The sequence below is a fragment of the Apodemus sylvaticus genome, chromosome 17 (genome assembly GCF_947179515.1).
Source record: "Apodemus sylvaticus chromosome 17, mApoSyl1.1, whole genome shotgun sequence".
NCBI classification, from domain to species: domain Eukaryota; kingdom Metazoa; phylum Chordata; class Mammalia; order Rodentia; family Muridae; genus Apodemus; species Apodemus sylvaticus.
Window position 1 is genome coordinate 34,563,539 of NC_067488.1, and position 25,018 is coordinate 34,588,556.

The 25,018-nt window shown below is 44.6% G+C and overlaps 1 protein-coding gene across 2 annotated transcripts in view; it reads right to left on the minus strand.

The window, feature by feature from the left end:
* Nucleotides 1-1,802: 1,802 nt before the first annotated feature.
* Oc90 (otoconin 90) overlaps nucleotides 1,803-25,018 on the minus strand; it is a 28,836-nt gene continuing 5,620 nt past the window's right edge. Inside the window, exons 2-13 of one of the 2 annotated variants that reach the window (XM_052161233.1) lie at nucleotides 23,907-23,969; nucleotides 22,968-23,024; nucleotides 20,032-20,206; nucleotides 15,828-15,940; nucleotides 13,021-13,149; nucleotides 12,844-12,882; nucleotides 11,504-11,554; nucleotides 9,152-9,205; nucleotides 7,871-7,987; nucleotides 6,973-7,144; nucleotides 4,167-4,273; nucleotides 1,803-2,095 (exon numbers count right to left, since the gene is read on the minus strand). In XM_052161233.1, the coding sequence (XP_052017193.1) occupies nucleotides 1,803-2,095; nucleotides 4,167-4,273; nucleotides 6,973-7,144; nucleotides 7,871-7,987; nucleotides 9,152-9,205; nucleotides 11,504-11,554; nucleotides 12,844-12,882; nucleotides 13,021-13,149; nucleotides 15,828-15,940; nucleotides 20,032-20,206; nucleotides 22,968-23,024; nucleotides 23,907-23,969 (1,370 nt within the window). The remainder of the gene's footprint in view (nucleotides 2,096-4,166; nucleotides 4,274-6,972; nucleotides 7,145-7,870; nucleotides 7,988-9,151; nucleotides 9,206-11,503; nucleotides 11,555-12,843; nucleotides 12,883-13,020; nucleotides 13,150-15,827; nucleotides 15,941-20,031; nucleotides 20,207-22,967; nucleotides 23,025-23,906; nucleotides 23,970-25,018) is intronic. The other variant, XM_052161234.1, reaches the window with a different exon arrangement.

A 25,018-nucleotide genomic window follows, 5' to 3' on the forward strand; every position in this document is an offset into this window, starting at 1 on the left:
GTCCAACTCTGTGTCCCACCTCAGCACTTAAGATGCTGTTGTAACTTCGAGAAGGTCCCTGTTACCCCATTGCTGCCATCTCCTTGTTAACCGTGGTAACATTTTCTCACTATACTGCCTTGCTCCATAAATTACAGAGAGCTTCTCAACAAAAGCAGCTGTTGTCTAGTACCTCATGCCACCCTGGGCTTGACCTGCCCTGCAGAACTACCCTGCCAGCGGTAGTTCATGGGCTGCTTAGATTAGCCACCATGACACAATGACAGGAGCTTGGCTTGTGGTTCAAATCCAACCCAGGCTTCCGGCTAAGCAATCAGAGATAAGTGATTGCTCAAAATGAAACCAGTAAGATCTGCCTTCACATCCTAGCTGAGAGGTGAGTGGACCACTGTATCATGCCTGCATTGTAGGATAAACCTCTAGTAAATATAAATGACAACCTTCCTTGGGGTTAAGTCTTCTCTGGAACTGCTTCCAAAAGGAACATCTCCATATAAACCTTGTCACAGGCTCAACCTTGGGAAAACCTCAGCACTGCCTTCCTAGTACAGCACCAGATTGCCTCTGTCTTAGCCCTGTAGTTTTAGGAGAGTCATTCCACGTCTCTGACCCTGTTCCCACTGATATACTTGAGAGCACTGTCCAAAGCTGCCCCAGACTTTCCACTATGACTGTGATCCTATCTTTTGTCATCTATGAGTTACTGAAAAGCAACAACGGTGTGAAGGTAAACTGCATTTTGGCTGAGCTGTGTGCAGTCATTAGCTTACAGTTGAGCTAGAGACAGTGTTACATCGAGGCTTTCCTGTGACACCTGTGGCAAGGCTCAGTTACGTGTTTTACATTGAGAGGTGATCTCAGAGAACTTTAGCAAGGGGATGTATTACGAAGTAGAAGGACAAAGCTAAGTGCCCCATTTTTAGCCATCAGTGGTGCCTGAAGCGATCCATCGTGGACATTCTAGAGAGTCTCATAGCTCCCTATTTAAGATGGGAAAGGAAAGCATTTCCCTTTTGATGTTTGCTCATGAACAAGGTTGGCCCTCTAGCATTTTCTAACACTTGGATACCGTGTTTGTGAGTGATTATCTATTGCCCAAAACCCCTTACTGCCACAAGTCACATCAGAATCAGAAACTGCAAGAAACAGGCCTGCGGGTTCCACGTCCATGAGGTAAGCTTGCCCTGCAGAAGGTCCTTGTAAGTATAAAGTGGGGATTAGAGGATGTAAAGTCAGGCAAAGTCTTCATATGTAAATCTTCCTATGTAAGAAAAGACCTAGGGACAAGGATGGTGATGGGTGGTTTCTCATAGTGATGGGTATGCCTCATGGCTGCACTGCTAACAAAGCTAGCAAGTGTGTCTGATCATACAGAAGCACTGTCATCTTCATTAGTGCGTGGTTGACAACCATAGGCAGCCATACTCCCTTATATTCTAGCAAAAGAGAAAAGTAGCTTTTAGAGGTTGGGAAATGAAGCTTTTTCTCCAGTTGTTCTGGACATCGCACCTCTGCACGCCACTCAAGCACCCATCCGTCTGCAGAGGCAGCTCTTAGACACAACACAAACCATGTGGCATAGAGAATTTATTGAGCTTCCATAATGAACTACAGGAAGAAGGGAAGTGCTGTCATCTACATTCATTCTCCAGACACATGTATCTGTGTGCTGACAAGTTTCAGGAGGCTCATGGGTAAAGAGGTGGCTGTCCCTACTCTCTTAGAGAACCTGCTAAGGCTCCTATGGACAGGACTGAAGGCCAAAGAGCTCGGGCAACTTAGAGCTACTGGCTCTCAGTGTCTTATCTTCCACCAAGGGGCCTGGCCCCCAACAGACCAGGAGGGTTTTCCAGAAATAATCTTCTTAGGCGTTCCATCTGAGGTGCAGCTTCCTTGCTATTCTCCTCAGAACTGGAGTCCGCAGAAGAGGCTAAGGTTCCTCTGAGCATGCCCTCCTCACAGGACACAGGCTCGCCTTGGCACTCAGGTCGGTCTGGTGACTTGAGGCTTTGATTAAAGAAGGCAGAGGCCATGCACTCAGCTGCCATCTGGTCACAGGCGCAGAGTAGCTTCTCACACAGGCTCTGCCCCACACCTTAGCAAGAACAGAGGAGCAGATTTGAGGCATCAGGAAGGGCACATAAAGCCGCTTGCCCAAACCCAGTTCATTCGCCATTCCTGTCCCCATCTCGCACAGTTCCTCCGGTGGCATGTAGTGTTTCTAGTGGTCCGGTCTGTTCCTTCTGCCCTTTGTGTTTCTCATTTGAGGCTCTCCAGACTCACCTTACACCCTCATCACACTTTCTGCCTCACCTCTTGTTTTTAAGGTCCTGATACTTCAGAATCCTGTGGAAAATGCCCGTGCCATCTCAGAACCTGTTAGCTTCCTGTCAGTCTTACCTCTCCTGATCTCCTTCCAAGTCTCTAGTGGGAGCAGTTTGAGGCAAAGGTCACACACATTTATTATTGTTACAGTTTTTGAGTCTTAAATGCCTTCCAAAGGCTGTGCTAAGGCCCAGGTTTCCAGCTATGGGGTTTAGGATCATTAGATCACCTTGTAAGTGAATTAACACACTGATGGGTTTGTAATTGAGTGGCATTAGGTGATTAAAAACAAGCAGTGGGGGTAAGTGGGGAAAACAGGTCATGGTATGAGTAGTGGATTGAAAAGGTTGGCCCCATAGATTCATGTTTGAATGCTCAGCTCATGGGGAGTAGCACTAATAGGAGGTGCCACCTTGTTGGAAGAAGAGTGTCACTGTGCGGACAGGCTTGGAGGTCTTCTAAGCTCAAGCTCTGCCCATTGGGGGAGACAGTTTCCCTCTGCTGCCTGTGGATCAAGATATAGAACTCTCAACTCCTCCAGTACCATGTCTGCCTACAGGTTGCCATGCTTCCTGCCGTGATGATAATGGACTGACCCTCTGAAACTGTAAGCTAGCTTCAATGAAATGTTTTCCTTTATAAAATTGTCTTGGTCATAGTAAATTCATAGCAATAAAACTAAGTCTCTCTTGTCTCAGTCATACTGTCTCTGTTTCTCTGTCTCTGTCTCTGTCTCTGTCTGTCTCTCTCTCTCTCTCTCTGTGTGTGTGTGTGTGTGTGTGTGTGTGTGTGTGTGTGTGAGAGAGAGAGAGAGAGAGAGAGAGAGAGAGAGAGAGAGAGAGAGAGATGCGGGTGCGTGCACACTCCATAAGGGTGTATTTTACCCTGACCTACTTGACCTCCATCTCCCTACCATTTTTTCAACCTCCATGAAGAGAGCAACTTTGCCATGATGTTCTGCCTCTACACAAACTCTTAGCAATGGGGCCATTATGACCATGGACTGAACCCATAAGCCAGACTACATCTTTCTTTTGTTAATAGTTGATGATTCTCAGATGTTTTGTCACAGTTATTTCTCTAGTTCCAAGTGAAGGCGTATTGGCTCTGTGGAACGCTGAATCAGTGAGGAAGCAAATGGCATTCCCATTAATGATGGCATAAGCAATGTCATGGAGACCTGTGTGTTGTGTTGTGCATGGCATGTGCAATCAATGAAGAGGACAATAGTGTCCCTGGGAGCCAGTTCGAAGGACACTTTGTCATGTGCTCAGGGCTGATGCTTACAGAGGTGAGACCTGTCTCTGTGGGATACATGGTGGGGAATGGAGTTGTGTGCTAGGCACACCTCCAGCAGAGCCTGCCATCCCTCTCCATCACAGTATTCTTTAGATGATCAAATCCAGAACGGGTCTGCTTGCTAGGAGAACCCACTGGATAGCTTAGGAGGTTCCAGGTCTGAGGCAGTGCTATTTTCTGCCCAGATCTCAACTCTCCCACTTCCTTCTGCCTATCTGGTGGTAAGCAGCATTTGCTTCCTCTGTGAAGTAGAAAAGGCAGTGGAGTTGCTGCCTAGGCCTGGTTTGAGGATTAACTGTGTTTCAAGGGCTTGGAACCACATACAGCATGGGCTTAGTAGGTAGAGGTTACTGAGACAATTAGTTTTGGACTATAGACAATTGGACAATTAGACAATAGAAATGGATATAAGTGCATGTCTTAAAGTAAAAAATAATGGAACTGGTCCAGATGAAGGTGTGCCTGGGGAAGTATCTGTAACCCAGCTCCAGCCAGGATGCAGACACAAAAACAGAAGGACTCTAGACAGCCTCCACACTTACATTTGGGCTTGTGGTCTTCACATACCACAGATGATTGAGAGCGCCTTCCATGGAGGCAGCCCAGCTGTCTCATCTGCTCCAAACAGCAGTGATGGGACAAACAGCACCTAAAACCAAGGAAACTTTATTTACCATCGTTCCCCACTGATCCAGGTCTTTTTTTTTTCTCAGCACTGCATGGGATACTAACATTTGCTGCTCTTCTGTCAGCGTGTGTGAGACTGGCTACTACATGCCTCAAAGGCTGTTGAGGCTGTGTCCAGCAAGCACCAGGAGACTGTCTCCAACATAGCATCAACCCCATTGTGTATACTGGGATTTCTACAATTTTCTTTTACTATGACCCTTGATGGCAAATCCACTCATCACTATACCTTTCCAGCAGATGAGAATGAAGGGTTTTTTTCAAGAAGGGTGCCTCTTTAGTTTGCACAAATGTCTATGATAATACAGTGACCCAACTACATCCAACTTTTAATATAATAGAACACTTATCTTCACATATTATAGAAGCTTTAACTCTATCTAAAAGACCATGGGAGCCATGAAGATCTGCATCCAACACAGGTCCCAGCAGAAAGCAGGGCCTCAGAAAACAAGTGAATGAGTTGCTGTCTTGTATTCAGGTTCACCTATCTGGCCTAACATATCAGGATCTCTGGTGTCCTCCTTGGCCAGATGATGTCTATTGAACACTTGTGAAGATGCCAGTCAATAGAGACCTACGATTATTCCCTAGTGCTCCATTTCTAGCTATCTACAGGTCTTTAAAATCCACTGGGTAGCTAAGAGGTGGTTTTAAGTCTAAGGCAAAGCTGTTTTCCAGCCCATTCCCCAACTTTCCCACTCTTCTGCATTTTGCATAGGTTGTTTCCTCTGTGAAGTAAGAGTAATAGAGCTGCCTTTTTGGATTGGTGTGAGGATTAATTAACTGCCTTTCAAGCACTTCCTTCTGGAGACCATGGCCCAACCAAGGGTGACCATATTTGTAACTTGTTCTGAGCCACATAGCAGCTTTACCAGTGTTGTTGCCAGGAAGAATAATCCTACCTCACACACTCACAGTACCCGATAGCTGAAGTCAATGTCTGACCCATTTTCCCCTGCCACTACAGAGGAGCCATGCTGTCTTAAATGTGTATTTCTCAGGGTCACAGGTGTGGAAAATGAACACAGTGGTTGCAATCTAAAGTTAGTGTCATTAAGAATCATAAGTGATCAACTTCTTCATGCAAATCACTTGTTTGTGAATTACACAGTACATGGTAGTGAGATAGCGTTCTTGTGTATCATGGCATCAGTGTGACAAACTGCCATTCAGAATGTCCACCTAGAGTTTTGGGGTTTTAATTTCTTCCTGTAGATATCAGAAAGCCATACCAACATATTTTCCCAACCACTCAGATTTCATATTTTGGTGAAATTAGAAGGCACCCCCATAATTGCCACATTTTTTTTTGCATGAGATTTAATGGGATATAGAGGCTACTGCTGGCTATGTCCCTGTCTTCATTATCTCAATGAAGAGTTATGTGTACTCTGGAATCTTGACACTATTCAAGCTCTGTCTGTCATGGAGGACAGAGAGCATGCTGTGGAATCTCATTATACAACCTCATTATATATAATAATTGCTGCAACTGCAGCTTTAACTGTTATAATCAAAATTTCAGTAGGGTCGAATTGTGAGAGATTTTTTTGGGGGGGTGGCCCTTGATTTCCTTCACTGAAAGCCTGAATCAGTGAAGAGAAAGAGGAAGCAATCTTAGTGGTAAACACTAAATATAATGATGGGTAGATGGGTGGGTGGGTGGAGAATGGGTGAATGATGGGTAGATGGGTAGAGGATGGGTGAATGATGGGTGGATGGGTGGATGATGGGTGGATGGGTGGAGGATGGGTGAATGGGTGGAAGATGGGTAGAAGATGGGTGGATGGTGGATGATGGGTAGATGGGTGGGTGGATGATGGGTGGGTGGATGATGGGTAGATGGGTGGGTGGATGATGGGTGGGTGGATGATGGGTAGATGGGTGGGTGGATGATGGGTGGATGGGTGGATGGGTAGACAGGTGGATGGGTGAGCAAACTAGTAATCAATCTTCCAAATCCTATCAATTATGCTCTTGGAATATCCTTTCTACTTAGGGTGAATCCCATGTAATTACTTATTTCATCAATGTACTTTTGTCTAATGGCCTGTCTCACTGTGAAATATCTTGTGCACATGAAGTTTGGGGTTGTTTTGTTTTTGTTTTTGTTTTCTGTTTTGTTAGCTATAATCAAGTTTGTATCTCTCCTTCCTCGCTTAATGCCTGGCACACAAAACTGCTCCCAGAGATGTGTGCAGAGTGTGTATGTGTGTGAATGGGTGCATATATGAATCAAGGAAATTCCCTGAAAAGTGGTGGTTGTAAAATTTAGCAAATACACTTAAAGGTTGTTGAGAAGTTAATTTAAACATTGCCTTCCTCTGAGTTAACCAAATGCATACCCCTATTCTCAAGGTCAGTCTAGAATCACTCAAAATGTGTGAGCAAGCCAGCCTTTCTAAGATGTAGTCTGTGATTGTAATGAAACATCAAGAGATCTGGCTCAGCCTGACTTGTCCCTTTAATAGAGGAATAGCTAACCTCAGCTACTCATTAGGAAAGTTGGTCTGTTATGTTAACATGCCAACCTAAGTGAGAACAGATGTCCTTAGCCCATTCCTTGAGAGATAGATGTTAAAGCCCAGTACAAATGAGGGTCCTTAAAGATGTCAGCAACCTCATTTGCCATCTGTCCCCACCCATCTCCATTCATACCTATCCAGGGTGTCCTTTGGTTCTCCTCTTCCTTCTCTTCCACAGTAGCAGCCATGAGTTTCAAATTCCTCTGGACAGTGGGATGTTAGACAGAAGAGCATCTCTCCAAGCTGCAGCATGGCCTTCATGCTGTCCCCGGCACCCAGATGCAGGAAAGCCAATCTGTCACAGGCTGGTTAAGAACACAGACTCTCAGGAGAGATAGGGCTGAGTTCCAAATAGGAGTGGTGCTCCACATCACATGAGAACTACTTTGGGAGGACCGTGAATCACCCCTCTTGTGTGCCTTGTTCTCTTTGTTTCAGAGAACAACTCTTGCTCAGCTTCTGGTGTTCTATTGAATTCCTTATTAAATCTCCCCAGGGAATGGGACTTTTCAGGACTAAAGATGCTCTGTGAACCACTTACTGTTGAGATGAGCCTAGCGGGCTGCAAAGCCTCTTAGGCTTTGCAGGCACATCATGTTAGCAAACCTGGTAACTTTGCATTTAAAGGCCTTGGCTCTTCTCCCCCTGCTTCTGTTTCTCTGTCTCTCCTCATACCCTTTCCCATCTGCTTGCAACTTTCATATGTAGTTATCCACCCATGCATAATGTGGTTTGGGCCAAGAACCTGAATTCTAGGCCAGTAGAAGCATAGTGATGAGAGGACAGAGTCAGGGGACAGAAAACCCTAGTTCTTGCCCAGTCTCAGCCTTATAGCAGCTGAGGGGCAAAGGTAAATTTTATATCCTTGAACCTCAAAAAGCTTATCTAGTAAGGGGTGGGGGTAATGCTTCTACTTGCACCAACAGTACATAGTTATCATTTATAAGGTGACTTAAAAGGCTATGTTAACAGATAGTTTTAGATTCCAAAGAGGGAGGCCACCACACTCCTAGATGCTGGCTCTCACCTACCTTTTCCAGTTGTTTCCTGAGAACCATTGTCAACAGATGATATTTCAAACCTCAGTGGTTTAATGCCAGCAGAATCATGGGTTGTACCTTTAGCTATGGCAATAATCTCTGCAGATCCTGAAAATATACAGCTTGATGGTTCAGAGTTAATAGCACAGAGACATTTGCAGACGAACACATACATGGTCACGGCCAAATGCAAACAGAGACTTCTCAGAACACAGACATAGGAGGAGGGTGCACCTCACATTGTGTTTGCAGATATAGAGCATTTTTCTTAGATACTCACAAATTCTACACGACTATCTCTGAGTTTCTAGACTTAACACTGCCAGAATCCTGGGATAGACCATCTGCATGTCAGCTCATGTTTGAGAACTTTGATGATCGTTCAGGCCTGAGGTTGTATTGTGTTTACAATTATACACCTACCACAGAACACATCTAGATGCTCAAAGCAAGTAAAGAGGCAAAGAGAAGGGTAGAAAACACAGGACGACACAGGGCAAGCGGAGCCCCCACCCTTAAACCCTTGCATCCTTGACTTTCTTGTTCAAATACTGCAGCTGTTCCTCATCAGAGTCACGATTATGCCCAGGTCCGTCATCCCGCTCGCAGGCTGCCTGATTGCATCCTTTGCCCAATAAAGCTGCTTGGGACTAGGTGTGGCGGTTTGAATGAGAATGACTCCTATGTTTAAATACTTAGAATTATTTGTGGAAGATTTGAAGGTATGGCCTGCATGAGGAGGTATGTCACGAGGGGCAGGCTTTGAGGTATCAAAAGATTGGCACCCTTTGGAATTAGCTGTTTCCTGCTTGCTGCTTGAAATGTGAGCGCTGGGCTGTTGCTCCAGCCACCTACCACCTGCTACCTCTCTACACTGTCATCATGGGCTCTAGCCCTCTGAGATTGTAAGCCCCAATGCTATCAATGTTTTTCATTATGGTGTTTTATCTCTGCCATAGAAAAGTTACTAATGTGAGAGCCTACTAGAAAATACCTTGACTGTAAAAAGTATCTGATTTTACATAATGGAATGACAATTGATTTTTAAATGGGAAACTAAATGTAATTTCACAAACACATCTTTACCTGAGACCTTTTCATTGTTTCCTGTAAATGTGTCCCTTAATTCAACAATTATACTTTATGGAGGAATATAGAAACATAATCTTTTCAATTCTTTCTTCCATTTAGGGCTTGGTCCAAGGCTTATTTGGAACTCATTTATTTCAGAAGCTTATATATGCAAAGGCAGAGAGAGTTAAATGTGTTTACCTGGACTTGATGTGGTCCTAGAAACTTGTACATCTTGAAGATCTTGGATAAACTCTGCTCATAAGAGAAGACAGACAGAACGAGTGTCAGCTTTACCCTATGAGCCTTGGTCTCTGGAGACATAACTCTGGACCCAGACTGACCTGACCTGCTCCCACTCTGAGATGTCCTAGCACAGTTGACATTATCAGGGTCAAGAGGGGACCAAAAGGAACACCCAGACATGTGTGTTGGCAAGTGGTCCAGCAGTTTGCAAGATGGGGAAATTCCAAAAAGGCTTAAAACTCTGTATTATGCGGAAATTGGAGAAGGGAAATACTGACAGAAAAAAATCATGTATTTAAAAAAGCAGCAGGCAGTCCAGGACAGTGGAATTGCATGCTGCTGTTGGCTCTAGGAAAGAAGTTGAGCCTTGTGTTTTTGTGAGGTGAATCCTTAACTCTTTCAAAGCTCCTATTGTGTTCCAAATTATATGCCAATACAAACTTTGTTCTTCTGCCTCATTTAATGGGAGCTCACAAGTAGGGTCTCCTGCTCAGCCCTCCTTGAGAGATGAGAAGACAGACATAGAAGAGAGTTAAGACACTCCTCAAGAATTACAAAATTAGGCAGTGGTGGGATGAAAAGCCATGCCAGCTGAGTTCCAGACTCAGGCTCTATGCTAAGTTCCAATTTCGTTTTCCCCTGTACCATACAGAAGAGAGACAGCTGGTTAACCTGTAAAAGGGAAGGGAAGCACTGACTTCAACTTAGCATACTTATGGATGAAGACAAAGTGTTGTATAAAACACAGGCTTTGAGGCTGACTCGTGTGGACTCAGTTGCCACATCAAAGGGACATCTGGACCATCCTCTCTGGGGGCACACTGATCTTTTCAAAGTAAAACCTGCCAGTAAAACCCAAGAAGTTCTGAAGTGACACATCCTGGGTGCGTGACACCACCCTCAGAGTTTCTCTTTCATGGGATAATAACAAGATTCCTGGGACTCAGTATTCTAAGAATCCAGGGTGTGTGTCTGGTACCTAATGCCCACACCCTGGAGACCTTCACTGATGGTAATGCCCATCAACAGGTATCCACTTACTTATTCATTCTGAGTAACTAGCGAATAATTATTGTCAGTTGCTTACACGCATTGTGGTAGTTTGAATATGCTTGGCACAAGGAGTGATACTATTAGGAGGTATGGCCCTGTTGGAGTAGGTGTGGCCTTATTAAAATAGGTGTGTAACTGTGGGTATGGGCTTTATGATCCTCATTCTAGCTGCCTGGAAGCTAGTCATCTCCTGTTTGCCTTTGGAAGAAGATGTTGAACACTCCGCTCCTCCTGCACCATGCCTGCCTGGATGCTGCCATGTTCCTGCCTTGATGATAATGGACTGAACCACTGAACCTGTAAGCCAGCCCCAATGAAATGTTCTCCTTATAAGAGTTGCCTTGGTCATGATGTCTGTTCACAGCAATAAAACCATAACTAAGATACTCATTAATAAAGAAATGGTTGCAAATCACCATGAGCTTGTATGGGTAAGTCAAGTTCACCAACTAAAATTTGGCCTAGATATTTTTAGGTTTGATGGTCATGTTTGCATTGAATTCAGAGCTGAGGCCAACTCACCACATATTTCTGGCTGAGTGACAGAAAATTTAAGATTCCTGAGCCTTCGTGTCCTGCATAGTCTGAAAATAGGCCCTGTATTTACCCTGGGGGCTCTGTCCAATAGTAACCACTGAAAACGAGCACATGGATTTATTTGGGTAGCATCTCTATTGTGCCCTGAGCTCTTTGACACTCCTTCAGCTTACTTGTCCTGGAGAGGGTTGTTAGTGTGTCTGCATTCACCTCACCAGCCACTGTGGAAAAGAGACACCACTTTATTATGAATCAGTAAAACAGACTGGGAGTAAGGACTGAAGAAATGCACACCTTCTATGAGGGAGGGCTCTGTAGAGTAACTGTACCAAGAGCTACTCATATATTTAGTATGTCCACTAAATTTGGATTTCAGATGTACAACATGTAACTTTCTGGCATAAGTGTATCCCAAGCAAGCCTGGGAGGGCACATTAAAACATATATGTTGTCCCATCCAGATGAACCTGCAGCTGTGCATGTGGGCCAGCCTGCAGCAGCACACCTCTGGTCCTCCAGAGGTGAAGAGAAAGGGGTGAGAGAAAGCTGAGGGGGTAGAAAGTGGGGCATTGCTCAGAAAGATCAGGACCTCTTGAAATTACTCAGCTCCATAACAAAGCAGGCAGGGAACATCTGGGGGAGCTGATGTCATCAAGCCAGTATGGAGTGACACAAATGGGACAAGGGTGGTTGGGTCACATGTTCCATCATGCTTACCTTCTCCTGACAAGGCTATCTGACTGGTGTCTGTGGGCTTTTCAGGAATCCCTGGGGAAAGAGAGCCTCTAACAGCAATGGCACCACAATACATTGTAAAAAAACAAAACCTCAAGGGCTCTAATCTGAGCAGGCTGGGTACTAAGGGGTCAAGAGAGGAAGGGTCTAAGAAGAGTGTCACTGTGTAAGAGTTATCCATTCCAGCTGAGAGTTCCCTGGCTCTTTCTTCTCCAGGATCATGGCCAACCCAGCACTGTTGGACTCAGGAAGAATCAAGATACTGCTGGATTCTAGGGGAGGAAGAGTGCTATTTGAGACAGGAGGTGGAGACAGTAAGGGAGTTGTGGATCCTGAAGGTGTCCCCATATGAACAGACTCTTGCTAAGAAGGCAGAGCAGAAATCAAAAATACTAAGAGTACTAAATGTGGAAGATACAGAGAGATACATGTAGGTACACACATCCTTGTATACACTCCGCCTGCATGTATTCACCCGTGAATACATACATACTCATACCTATGCCTGTGCCATTGATGGCCATGCACACATGCATGTACCTATGCACACTCCCCACATATACACACCCATATATACACCAACCCACCCTGGGGATTGCTCCTTAACAAAATTACACAATTCGAAGAAGGAGACCTGAGCCCGAGGGGAGGATTCATGAGATGACGGCATGACAGTGGACCCATCCCCAGGTGCCTAAAGGTATTGGGAATGAGAGGGCAAAGAAACTCTGATGGACAAGTAAGCTTGTTCGTATTTTTTCCATAAGACCCATATTTTAGAGTAAGAATTTATGAATTATGAGTCCCAGCAAAACTCACAGGATAAACAACCTCTCCTTCTAAAAGAGTCCCCTCAGTCAGGCTGTGCTTTTTGCTCAGACTTTAGGAGGTGAGGAGGAAACGGGAGAGAAGAGAAAGCAGGATCCACTCCAGGGAGGGCTAGGAGCCAGGAAGTAAGGGAGTGGGAAACATCTTCATCTGAACCTGAGGTGCTGCTCCAGTCCTGTTAAGTACCAGTCCTCTGACCTGAGGTGCTGCTCCAGTCCTGTTGAGTACCAGTCCTCTGACCACACAGAGAGAATATAGGTTCTCTACCCTCACTGGATTCAATTCACATCTGCCCACTAGCAAGGGTAGAGTTGGCACTAGTACCCTTTGATACTGGATATTTGTATTAGTCTCTTTACAAAGGGAGGCAGAGTCAATGCCATTGGCGGCCAGAATTTCTGTGAGCCAGGTCTCCAGAAGAGATGCCTATACCAGTTGCTACCAACACGAGTCCTCTGCAATCCAGAAAGAACCAGCCATATTGAGAACTTTACCTCTAGGCAACAGTGTCACAGCCTTCCCACTAGTTGTCTCTGTAAGAAAACACAAGGGGATGTGGATAAAGCAGTGGGCTTGGATGTGGAAGGGCTGGACTTGGTAGCTGAAGACACCCACTGCAGCTCCTGCCCACTGCTCAGGCCTGAGGCAGGGTTTAGGCCCAGTTGTCCTACCTGGAGTCTGAGCCAGGCAGAAGGAAGCATCCAGGAAATTCAGGGAAGAGTTGATGCCAGACTGAGCCAGGCATTCCACAGCAGCCTTGTCACATGTACACAGCAGGCGCTCACACGGATCCTCAGACTCTGCATACAGCAAGGGCAGGGCAAGGGCAAAAGATCGAACTTTGGAATCCCAATAGGTAAGGGTAGTTCCAACACAGGACTCCTCATGTGGATTGTTCAAACTTGCTCCCCATACAACTTTCTAGAGATGGTGTCACCCCTTTGGTTTAGTGGACCCAACCCAGGAGTCCCACACACACTATATATCACATATGTCTAATCCATCAGTCTGCTGTACTAGGTCCACCTGTATCCACTTTGAAGAATGACCACATCCCTACAGACATTCTACCACCATCTTCCACCCACTCATGTCAGTGGCCACCAGACTAGGTTTCCCAGTTCTGTCATCCACTGTCATGAAAAGTCTAGAATAGGGGAAGGGCTAGAGGAAGATGAGTGGGGGTATCTCAGTGATAGAGGCTACTTATCCAGCACATGAAAGGCTCTGGGGTCTATCCTTAGGAATACAAAAAAGAAACAGAAGATACTTCAATTGAAGTCTGTCTGTTGGTTCAAAACCTCTTCCTGATTTTTCAGTCACCTAGGGAGTGTTGTGTGGCTGTCCCTGGCCACGACATCCATTTCTTCTTGGGTGTCATCTTTTCCCACACTTCTTGCCACTCTCCTCTGTTCCCTAGTCCACAGCGGGCACCTCAGTCCTGTCCATGTTCTGCTTGCTCTCCCTTCACCCACACAGCCATTTAAAGTAAGAATCACTTACTACTTCAAATCTTTTCTCAAGGAAGCTTTGAATGCTCTTCCTGTTTAAACGCAGTGCCACCCAACCATCTCCCTGACCTACAAAACTCCTGTCACTCTCTAACACATTTGCAGTGTCTGACTACCATGCTTTGAATGTGAAATGATCCCTAGAAACTCATGTGTATTATTACATGGTCCCTGCTGATTGCGTTGGTTGGGGAGTGTGTGGTACATTTAGAATGTGTAGCCTTGCTAGAAGAAGCGGACCACTAGTTGGAAGGTCGCTGAAGGTCTGTTATGGACTACCGTCTACCAGGTGTAGCATGGATGCTTCCATCTTAAAATTAGAGCACCCATTATAATCCACACAAGACCTTTACAAGATTAGACCTATCAAATTACCCCCAGAGAGAGGAGGGAGGGTTCATGAACTGGGGGCTTATGAGGTAGTACAGGAGAGCACTCCAGAGATTTTCCAGGAGGCCAGCAGTTTCAAGAGATCCAGTCTCTATCTGCCATGATATAGAACCAGGTAAAAGTTGCTGAGTGAAATATAAATCTTCAGTGAAGGCCCTGTATCTTGCCTATGTTCCTGTAGATACTAACTAAACTCAGTGGTCCACCAAATGGACTTGGGTGTACCTATTCTTGGGTCTGTTGTTAGTGCTCTGTCAGAGGTATACAGATGTTTATTCATCTCCCCCATGGAAAAAAATCAGTACAATACAATAGCCTGGCCCTGCCCCTAGCCTGAGTGATCTGCTTTCAGACTGATGCCCTATAACCAATTGCTTTGTTCTCCTGACGCCCCAGCAGTGATCTGCTTCCACTTCTGTGCTTTTCCCACCACCATGGACTGTGCACTCTAACCCTGAAGCCAACTTAAAGTTTTCTAAGTTGCTCCTAACAGATACTCTGTAAAGGGATGGCAAAGGTAGCTAATGTACTGGCTATGCAGAAGGTCTGGAAATCCCCCCACATGGTTTCAGCCATCTCGGTATCTGTTTGCTGAGCGTATAAATGGATGTTCTTTTCTATTTCCACTGGCTTCTCTGTCCCCCTCCTTCCTCAGTGCCTCCCTCTATCTATTGTTAGTGCCCCAGCCTGCACCAGACCGAGGACCTGGACTTGGGAGTCACTGGGGCCTTGGTTCAAAGTCTGGCTCTACAGCTGAGCACCTCTGTGACTTTATGCAGGTTGTTTAATCTCTGAGAAGTTTCCTTCTCTTGTCTGAAAACTAACAACAGTGATTTCCATTTAACAGATTGTTGGGAGGGAAGATAAGAGTTGCTGCGCATGAAAACCACGTTCTACAGCAGTCACACAGGAGACAGGCTAAATCTAACACCTTGACCTGCAAGACTGTCTTACTACTCCATGCCTTCACCTTAATATGACTTCATTAAGGACTGCCTAGACACTGACATAATATTTCTAGAGTCACATCATAAATAAGGTGCTTACATGGGAACACAAGCTTTGCACCCACCTCTTACAAGCAGAAGCCACCATCAGCCTGACCCCTCACCTCTATTTCTACCTCTACTCATGACAATGAGTTCTTACTATACACCAGCCATTGTATCAATCATTTCTCAAACAGGCTTAATGCAATTTCCATAACATGTCTTTGAAGGAGGTTTTGCTCCTTCCTGTTCTGTAGTTAAGAGAAGCTAAGGAATTATTCTGCTGGTGCACGGCGCATAAATAGCAAACAATTCACCACTTACTACAGTTACCACAAGTATAAATAAATTATAAATCATATGATATTCCAGCCAACTGTTTCAGTTATAAAAAGCATTCATTGTGCATTAACTACATGTGAACCACAAATGCATCAATCAGTTATGTATCAACAGACTGTCTTAGCTCCTGCTTTTCCCTAGCTCAGATTTTATTTTACCAATGATGGTTTTGTCAGAGAGGATGGATTCCATGTGGATCACATGGTCATTTCGTGCCCCTGCTCTGGGAGGCCTGAAAATGCTCACCACATGTGATCTGTTTGTTGATGCAATCCACATCTGCACTGAGCTTGGCAGGGTCCTGGAGACAGTCCATCTCAACAGCCTCCTCATAGCACCTGCGATGCTGGAAGCAGCAGCTGAGGCAGGTCAGGCAGGATCAAGAGAGACAGTGATTAGGATCCAGACAAGCAGGCATGCTGGGAATCATTCAGTTGTCTGGATGGTACCTGGCTCTGATCTGTTTCAATACTCAGCTGGTGCGTGCACTCACGCGTGCGCGCGCGCGCCCACGCACGCACACACACACACACACAATGCACGGGTGCCACTATGTGCTTCAAACAGAAGCGTGCATCACCCGTGCCCATTGTACAGTTGTATGTGGTAACCACATGTCCCTGGATCTCAGCTGGAGGACATAGTGTGAAAACAATCCAGGGTAGATGAAGATGGGTTGGTACCAGCCACAACTAAACACTCACTTTGGATGCTATGTTGCTATTGTCACCACATTCTGCATCCACCCAAGTCAGTATAAATAACAGAAGCTGCCCTTCTCCATCTGCCTCTGTCATTCTTCTTGGCCTCACATGGGAGCTGACTTCTCTTAAAAATCTACCTTTGCTAGAGATTTCAGGGGCACCTCTAATGGCTTGCTTAAAATCAACAGTGGTAACAAAACCAAAGCCATTTTGTAGGGTAATTTCACACCCCCAAATAAAGAAACCAACCCTGAAAGTCAACTATGTTGGCTATCCGTCATCCATGCACTAGAGAGGCAGAACAGGTACAAGTTCAAAACTAGCCTGGGCTATATAAGAAACTCTGCCTCAAAAAGGGCAGAGAAGAATAGGGAAGAAAAGAGGGATGAGTTGAAGAGAAAAAGAAAAGAGGGCCATGAGGATGAGAAAGAAGGGATGGATTAGCCTTCAGAGTCAAGGTGAGAGAGACCCCAGCAACTATGCAGAAAACAGAAACTGACAGTGAGCCAGAGAGCATCTCATTTCCCTATACGTGGGTTCCTGTGTGAGATGTACAAGCCCTCTTGCAGCACAGGTGGTTTCCATATTGCAAAACTTTCTCTATCCTGTCATATCAATGCATGAGAGATCTATGAGAGAGATTTGAGATGCTACACATGATAAGCAAGTGAAGAACAGGGAAAGGAGCTCATACTCTGTGGGTCAGTCAAGAATCTATCAGTGAGTAAGAGTAGTGCCCATACACAGCAGCTTGGATTATGTGAGAAGGTGATGTTGAAGGAACATTAAAGGTAACATTTTAATGCAAATAACACAGCTTCTTTCTATGTGTGCAAACAGGACCTTCAGGACCCAGGGGCCCAAGGGACTGCTATGAGGTGACACAGTGAGATGTGACAGAGTATCTAGTATATATCAGTCCTGAGGAAAGTATAGACATAGGCTGCAGTTAATGCTGGCATAGGTTTCAGGGTGTTCCAAGGATTGAACACAGAATAAAATCTGAGCTAGGGAAAAGCAGGAACTAAGGAAGTCTGTGGTCTTTGGCTATAAATAGGAGAAACCCAAGACTTCAGGAGAGAGTGGGAGGTTCCAAGACTCCAGCTTGATTCATTGAGAACTCAAAAGTGTCTGAAGAGCAGGGTAGAGAGACAGCCTTTCAGTGGTGATTGGCTTAGACTCCAGGCTAGGAGGTATGCCTCTCTTACTATGGACAGAGTTGTGGGTGGCTATTCACTGCCTTTCTCTGAGGTTCTGGGACACAGCAAGAGGAAGAATGAGACCTCATTTGTACTAGCAGCCTTGATATTTAACTTTGGGATGAACAGAGATGACGACTGGGGCTCTACAGCTGGACAAACTTTAGCAAGCACCAGGGATTTCCCTTGAGCAAGTTACATATCTATTTTAAAAGATTGACCTTACACGAGTCTCATAGTAAGAGCTAATACCTTTGAGTATTCCAGGAACTGTTCTGAACATTTACAAGAAATATTCCTCTAGTGACCCAGCTGTGGATGGCAAGTCTAGAGGCCAGGGCTTAGGCAGGGGAAGAATGGATGTGTTGCCTAGGAAGTCAATGGGGAACTACATGATGGGTCAGGACTTAGAATTGCACTGGCAAAGGAGCTCCTAATCATCACCACCTTTCTCTCAGAGGGAATGAGGACAATGTTTATCACTGTTTTTGTTACAGCAGCTAACATTTGCAGAGCCCTAACCATGTTCTTTCTGTGAACACTGGACAAGGATAGCACTTCTTGACCTCTCCCCAAGTGCTTCTCAGCAGGTGTAACCATTACCGTGAGCATTTCCATATGCAGACTCTGAGAAGCACAGCTCTATAACCTGGCCAAGGCCATCCAGCCAGTTGACACTGCTACAAGGTTCAGGGAAGCAGTTCAGGGAGGGCATTGCAACAAATAAAACATGCGGAAGTATTAAGACCTTCATTTTTTTTTCATCTTGCCTAAGAAGGATTTCTTGGATTTGAGAAAACATCTATTTCAATAAACAGCAGCAGGGAATCAAGGTATGTAAGTTCAAGATGGAAACAATCTGTCTTCCAGGGTGTTTGGAAATACCCACCCTATTGACCAAAATGGACAAAGTAACTGAAATTAGATCCAGCCCACCATTCTACCTTGGGGGACACAGGTCCTTTGATCATTCTTTTTGGGAAGAGACAGTGATGAATGTCTCCTTTATTTATGTGACTTCTCTATTTCTTGGGTGCTCAAAGCATTAAAGGAAGCAGGAATGGGGGACTTAACGGAAAATGGTGTTCTCAGAGATGGACCTGGCCTCACATGCCCTGCAGAACCAGTCCTTTCGCATCCCAGTGTCAACTACCTGACCCTGGTCCCTAAAATGGAAAACTAGCCCTTTGTTCCAAATTCAACTCCCAACTTCTCCTGTACGTTTAAGGGTAGGGATAGTTCATTGTTTAACTGCAAAGCTATTTTCCTATGTCAACCAAGAATGTATCCTTTTCAATTCATCTGTTTTTAAGCTATGGAAAGAAGTTAAAAGTTTGGTCACTTCCTTGGTCAGTGGGGTCACTATTACTGGAAGCATAAAGGATGAGCATAGTGTGCTCCCTGCTTAGAGGACAGGGAGTGGACTCTAGAGACAGACCCTGTGCTCACACTTACCTATGTAGCAGATACAAGCAAGAGAAGCTCCAAGGTTTGGAGAACAGAGAACTAAGACAACTGGAAAAGAATATCTTTTAAGAGATGTCAGGGCAGGTATGAGCTGTCCGACATGGGGATTCCATAGAGTATCTGTCCAGCCTTCTCTGAGCCCACACAGACGAGAAAAGTACATGCCCCATGGCATTTCATTTAGGGCGCAGAATAATGCCAGTGGGATAGGACATTAATTATGGAGTAGACTTCAGATCCAGGTTCAGTTTTCTATTTCTGGGTGCTTTCTGTTGCTGATGCTGTTGCCATGGTTACAGCCACTCTTACTACTATATACTAGCTCCATTCCTCCTGTGCTATGGCTGCTGCTATTGCTACTATTACTCCAGCAGTATTATTGCCAGTATTGATACTACTATAGCTACCTCACTACAGCCATTGCTACTACCATCCCTACTGTTACTGCTTCTACAAGCCCAGTCTTGCTTTCATGGTTACTGATACCCTTGAGCACGTCATAACAAGGCACAGTCACAATGCCTCCTTCAGTTTCTATTTAATCATTTAATCTGAAATAGTGACTCCAAAGTAGGCATTACAATCATGCTCATTTTTAAAGGTAAAGAACATGGAATATAAATAAATAAGGAGCAGAGAAGGGGAATTGCTGAGTCTGAGGTAATAGCACTTCAATTTGAACACATAGCAATAGATTTCCCAAGTCAGTCAGTTTCTCAGTTAACTCTCCTACTCCCATACCTGTTGATCACGCCCTCGTTAAAGCTTGCTTAATGTTTTTTAGGTTTCAGTTGTCATTGTCCATCTTGCTACTTTGTTATGACAGGGATCTTATGGTATTAATGCAGGAAAAACCATCTTTGAGCGACCTTGCACTATAGTTTTGACATGACAGAGGCACTTGATACCCACCTACAATATCACTAGTTACAGTGCATTGTGAAGAGATGAGTACCAGTTACCCTCCAGTAGGAAACAGAATTAGATCTCTCCTGAGTCTCTCTTCTGGGTCTCTGTCTATATTTGCTCCATCCAAGGTGTCATTAGGCTGCAGTGAGCTCACCTGTGGTTCACACTCACCTGTCAGACTCATCCACAGGCAGCCCTTCCATCTCAAACCTACAGGCACAACCATAGTCTTCAAAGTCCCGTGGGCAGAGGCCAGCCACACACCTCATGCTGTTTACAAACTGGAGCAGCAGAGGGAAGTTGGTGAAGACAGCCTGCAGCCAGGTGAAGTGGGAACCTAGGCAGTCTGGGGGTGGGGAGAGCAGGTCATGGTGGGCACAGGGAACCCGAGTGCACGAGGAGTTCCTTCCTCAGGACTTCCTGCAACCCTGGTTGATGGGACATCCTGAATGTAGTGACTACATGCTGGGCGATCAATCAAAAGCAGGCATGTAGTGCCAGTCTGATCAGAGAGGTTCACCCTCTGACCACATGCTGGGCAGTCATCAAAATCAGGCATGGTACACCCACCAGATCTCTTATTAATGAAACCAGAATGATCTCAGGAAGGTAAGCCAATTTTCAAAGTTTCTGAGTGAATTTCACTATTATTCTCAGCCAATGACTATACCAGTATACCTCCATGACAGTGACTAGGCTCTGAATGAGCACATCCCCCACATCTGGGCTGAAAAAGACTTAAGAGGGAGTTTGTCAAAGACGTCTGGAAAATATTTGCTTCCTAAGACAGTAGAAACGTGCAAAAAGGGTACCATTGTGACTGGGGAGATTTCCCAGTTTCTAAACTGCTTGCATTCTCAGAATCCATGTAATGTCAAGTGGGTGTGCTGTTTCCTGTAATTCCAGTGTCAGAAAGCAGAGCCAGTAGATCCCTAGAGCAAACGGACTAGCCGGACTGTGCCTATTGGTGAGCTCCGGATTTAACAGAGTTACCATGAGTCAAAGAACAAGATAGGGAGCACTTGAGGAAGAACATTAACACTTAAGACATCAATATTGGGCCTCTGTAGACATATGCACATATATACTGTAAACACTCATATGCACTCCACCACTTGGCAATATGCACACATATGTGTGTATACCACATGCACATATATATATATACATATATATATATATATATATACTCATCTTGCTGCACTCAGACTGCTGTGTGAACCTAAGGATAACACAAGGACACAGACCACATAATCAACTAACCAGGGCTCAGAAGGGCTCATAGAGACTGAAGCAACAATTGTGGGGCCTGCATGGCTCTGACTAGGTCCTCTGTAAATATGTTATGATTGGGTAGCTTGTGTTCTTGTGGGACTCCTAACAGTGGGAATGAGGTCTGTCTCCAACTCTTCCCTGGTTTTAGGACCCTTTTCCTCTTACTGAGTTTTCTAGTCCAGCCTTAGTGTAAGAGGAGGTACCTAGTCTTACTGCAATCTGATATGTCATGTTTGGTTGATATCCATGGGAAGCCTGTACCTTTTGGAGGGGAAAATTGAGAGTGGATTTGGAAGAGAGGTGAAGAGGGGGGCAGGAACTTGGAGGAGATGGAGGGGAAACCACGATTGGTGTGTAATATATGAAAGGAGAATAAATTCAAAAAAAGCATGACATGCCATTATGATCTACTGAATTATTAGTTTGCTGAGCGAATCTCTAGTGGCTTGGTGATGAAATTATAAAATTATAAGCTAGTGTAGAAAGCAGATGGGGAGAGGATGCAGAACCACAGTATTTGAGCATCTAGTCTGCACCAGGAACTACACTAGATATTTCCAATAGTTCCATAATAGTTCACACATATGGTATATTACAAAGCTTTTGTCTTCAATGCAATAAACTTCACATAAATCCTACCAGGTAAGCATGGTTCTGTTGCCTCCACGTCAAAGGTAAAGGCACCAATAGTCAGACACATGCTCAGGGCACCAGCTGACAATCTACCTTCAAGTACACAGTGCATAAGCAGGTAAGAAAAACACTGCTCCTTTCAACTCTAAACCTCAAGCTTCATGCTCCCATTCTCTGCTTTTCTGATGAGAAGGCCATTCTACGCTGAAGGAGGAGACCACACACTGCCACTGAGAGTACACTAGATGACAGAAGGAACTGATGGGATAGAGGTGTGGTCTGTGAACACTAGCCTGTTCTGGTTTCTTTCTATCTTATTCAAACTTCCCTTCCCTTCTTCATGGTTTGTTTCCATGAAGTCTACCACTAAGTGAAAACTGACTTAGTGTTGTTGGGAAAACCTTTCTAAAGTTTATGTGCTTATATAGCTGTGCATTTTCATTCATAGACCTCCAAGGCACCCACACTGAGTCATAGGCCCCATTCCCAGCCTCTTCTAACGAAACAGTAGGCTCCAGTGGCCCTGACTGGGCCAATTGCAGTATAAACATTATTTGATAGGCATTGTCCATTTCTGATGGTAGCAATCCTCATGGTGTATCAATAGTTGTATAATTGAAATGAAACACACATGGATTGTGTGACAATCTTTGAAATCTCTAAGATTCACATGTACTTGCTAGTTGGAAGAGGAAACCAAAGCACATTAGTATAGGGGATTAAGGTCTAGGCATGAAGAATGTCTTCATTGGGTGGATGGGAGGGGGAGCATCCTCATAGAGGCAGGGGAGGGGTAATGGGAGAGGGGGTTCCAGAGGGGAAACCAGAAGAGGTTATAATATTTGAAATGTAAATGTATAACATACTAAGAGCGAGGGGGTAGGGGGAGAGAGAGAATGTCTCCCTTCTTGCATTGCCATCTTGAGGAATCCACACAACTCCCATGGGCTCAGCATCCACACTTGTGCAACAGGGATACCATTCTCTTTCCAGAACAAGGAATCAAGGAAATTGAAGGCACATAATGACTCTCTGATGTGCTTATAGCATCACTGACCTCTTAGATGCTTGCTACATGTTGGCATTTGGCTTAGGAGGCCAAGGAGACAGAGAGCAAGACCCTAGTGATCCCTTCTAGCTTCCAACACCTATTCAGTCTTGACCCTCAATGGATAAAAGCAACTTCAGCTTTCACTTACCAAAAATTTCAGCCACACTCTCCACGTTTTTAAACACCCCATTGAAGAAAGTGATATCTAAGTAGAAGGAAGACAAACATGAGTCTTGGTTTGGCCTCTATTTCTCTTTCTATCCAGAGATGATAAACGTTTTCTCTTTTCCTAAGAACAAATTTAACCTCAAACTAACTTTTTTCTAAGGTGGGTTACCATGGAAACCAATACTGATGAGATTGGAGCAATATTCCTAGGCAACATTGATCACTAATAAAGAAAGGCAATGGCTTCTGGATGGTGTAGTATGCTTCAGCTCAGAAGGGCTGTAGAGGACAAATGCATGGAGCCAAGGCATGGTGCCTATAGACATAATATTTAGGATATCCAGTAGGGAAATGTGCAGTTATGAGAATCATCACATTGATGGAATCCCAATGTTCTCTTCACCACAGATCAAGCCCTGCACCAGGACTCTGTAATATGTCATTCATTTCTTTCTAATTAGGAAGCCTAGAGTGCACTTAACATTTTTTTCTTTTTTTTTTTGAGATTATAATATAATTACCAAATTTTTCTCTTTCCTCTCTGCCCTCCAAATTGTCACATATACCCTTCCTTGTTCCCTTTAAAATTCAAAGCCACCTTTTCCATTATTTGTTACATCCAAACATTGTATTTTAAAGCTAAGGTTCAGTCCCCCACAGTTACCCTCAACATCACTCCATTTACTATCATTCCTAGTTTAGTATTTCCACAGAAATTGGGCTCGGTTGAGAGAGTACTAAAGCGTGAGACATCAGGAGGAAAGGCTAGAGAGATACTTTTGAGTACCATCTAAGTGTCTACTTGCAGATGCTAAAGCAATTAGGATCCCAGGGTTATTCAAGGAAGGTTGTTGTCTCTGCCAGTATCCTAGACAACTTTTTTTACTTAGCTTCTGGGCAAAGGTCAAAGAATTCTTACTGATATTTTTTGACAGTCCTGGAGGCAATTCCTGGGGATTTGGTGTGTCCAGAACATGGCCCCCTGGAAATAATCAGACACAGAGAGAACAAACTTAGCACAAACATTGTACTTACCCTTGCTGGCCTAAGGCTGTGAGGTGACAAACAAGACAGTGAGGATACCTCCCACCCCCAATTCAATCCCACATGGGTTTTTATAGTACATATGCTGTGCTCAATCTAGGTGGATCTCAGGAAATAAAGAAGTGGCATGAAGACCCTCCTGTTTCCTAGCTGTTGACCTTAATGGTTGCATTCTGACTCGGAAAGGAGAGACATGGTAATTGATTAACTGTGCTCCCATGAGAAGCTGCTGTGTTATTGAAACTGACCATTGTCTGGAGACTTCTGGGGATAAAGAATCTGCCGAAAGAAGTGAAGGCATAGACAAGACTTCAGTGCCCAAGGAATCATATTTAAGGACAAGGCTACCCTCTGACTATTAGGATCCAAATCTCTTTGATACAGGGTCAGTATGCATTTTGATCCAACCAATATGATAGAGGACTGGCTCAGGTTTCACAAAATCTTTAGTTGATTTTAAACACAACCCCCTAAAAGTCTTGCCTTGAACCATGGTGCCTAGAGGCATATGACAGAATGGGGTGGGCTTTATTTTATTTTTCCCACCATTTTAGAAATATTGATGATCCTGGGCTAGCCGATGAAATGAGATTGGCCACAGATCAATCCCTTGAATGTTCCTGTGCCAATTTTGCCTCAAAGATACAAAGCATAGTGTGGGTTGCCTGACACTATCATCAGATTTAAAAAGTGTGTGTGTGTGGGGGGGCACCTGTGTAGGGTATGTGTAAGAGAGTGCAGCTACCCACAGAGCCCAGAGACATCAGACACCTTGGAACTGTAGTTAGAGACAATTGTGAGCCAACAGATGTATTGACAACAGAGAGCAAGAGTTATCATCATGTAGAGTACATCATGCCCTTTCTCCCTATTTTCAGTAATATATATTATTCTTTGATGACTTTGCACACTTTTAACTGCTGAGCTCCCTCTTTAGCCCCTGTCACATCATCTTTGCCTTTTTTTCATCAAGGTGACAAACTCCAT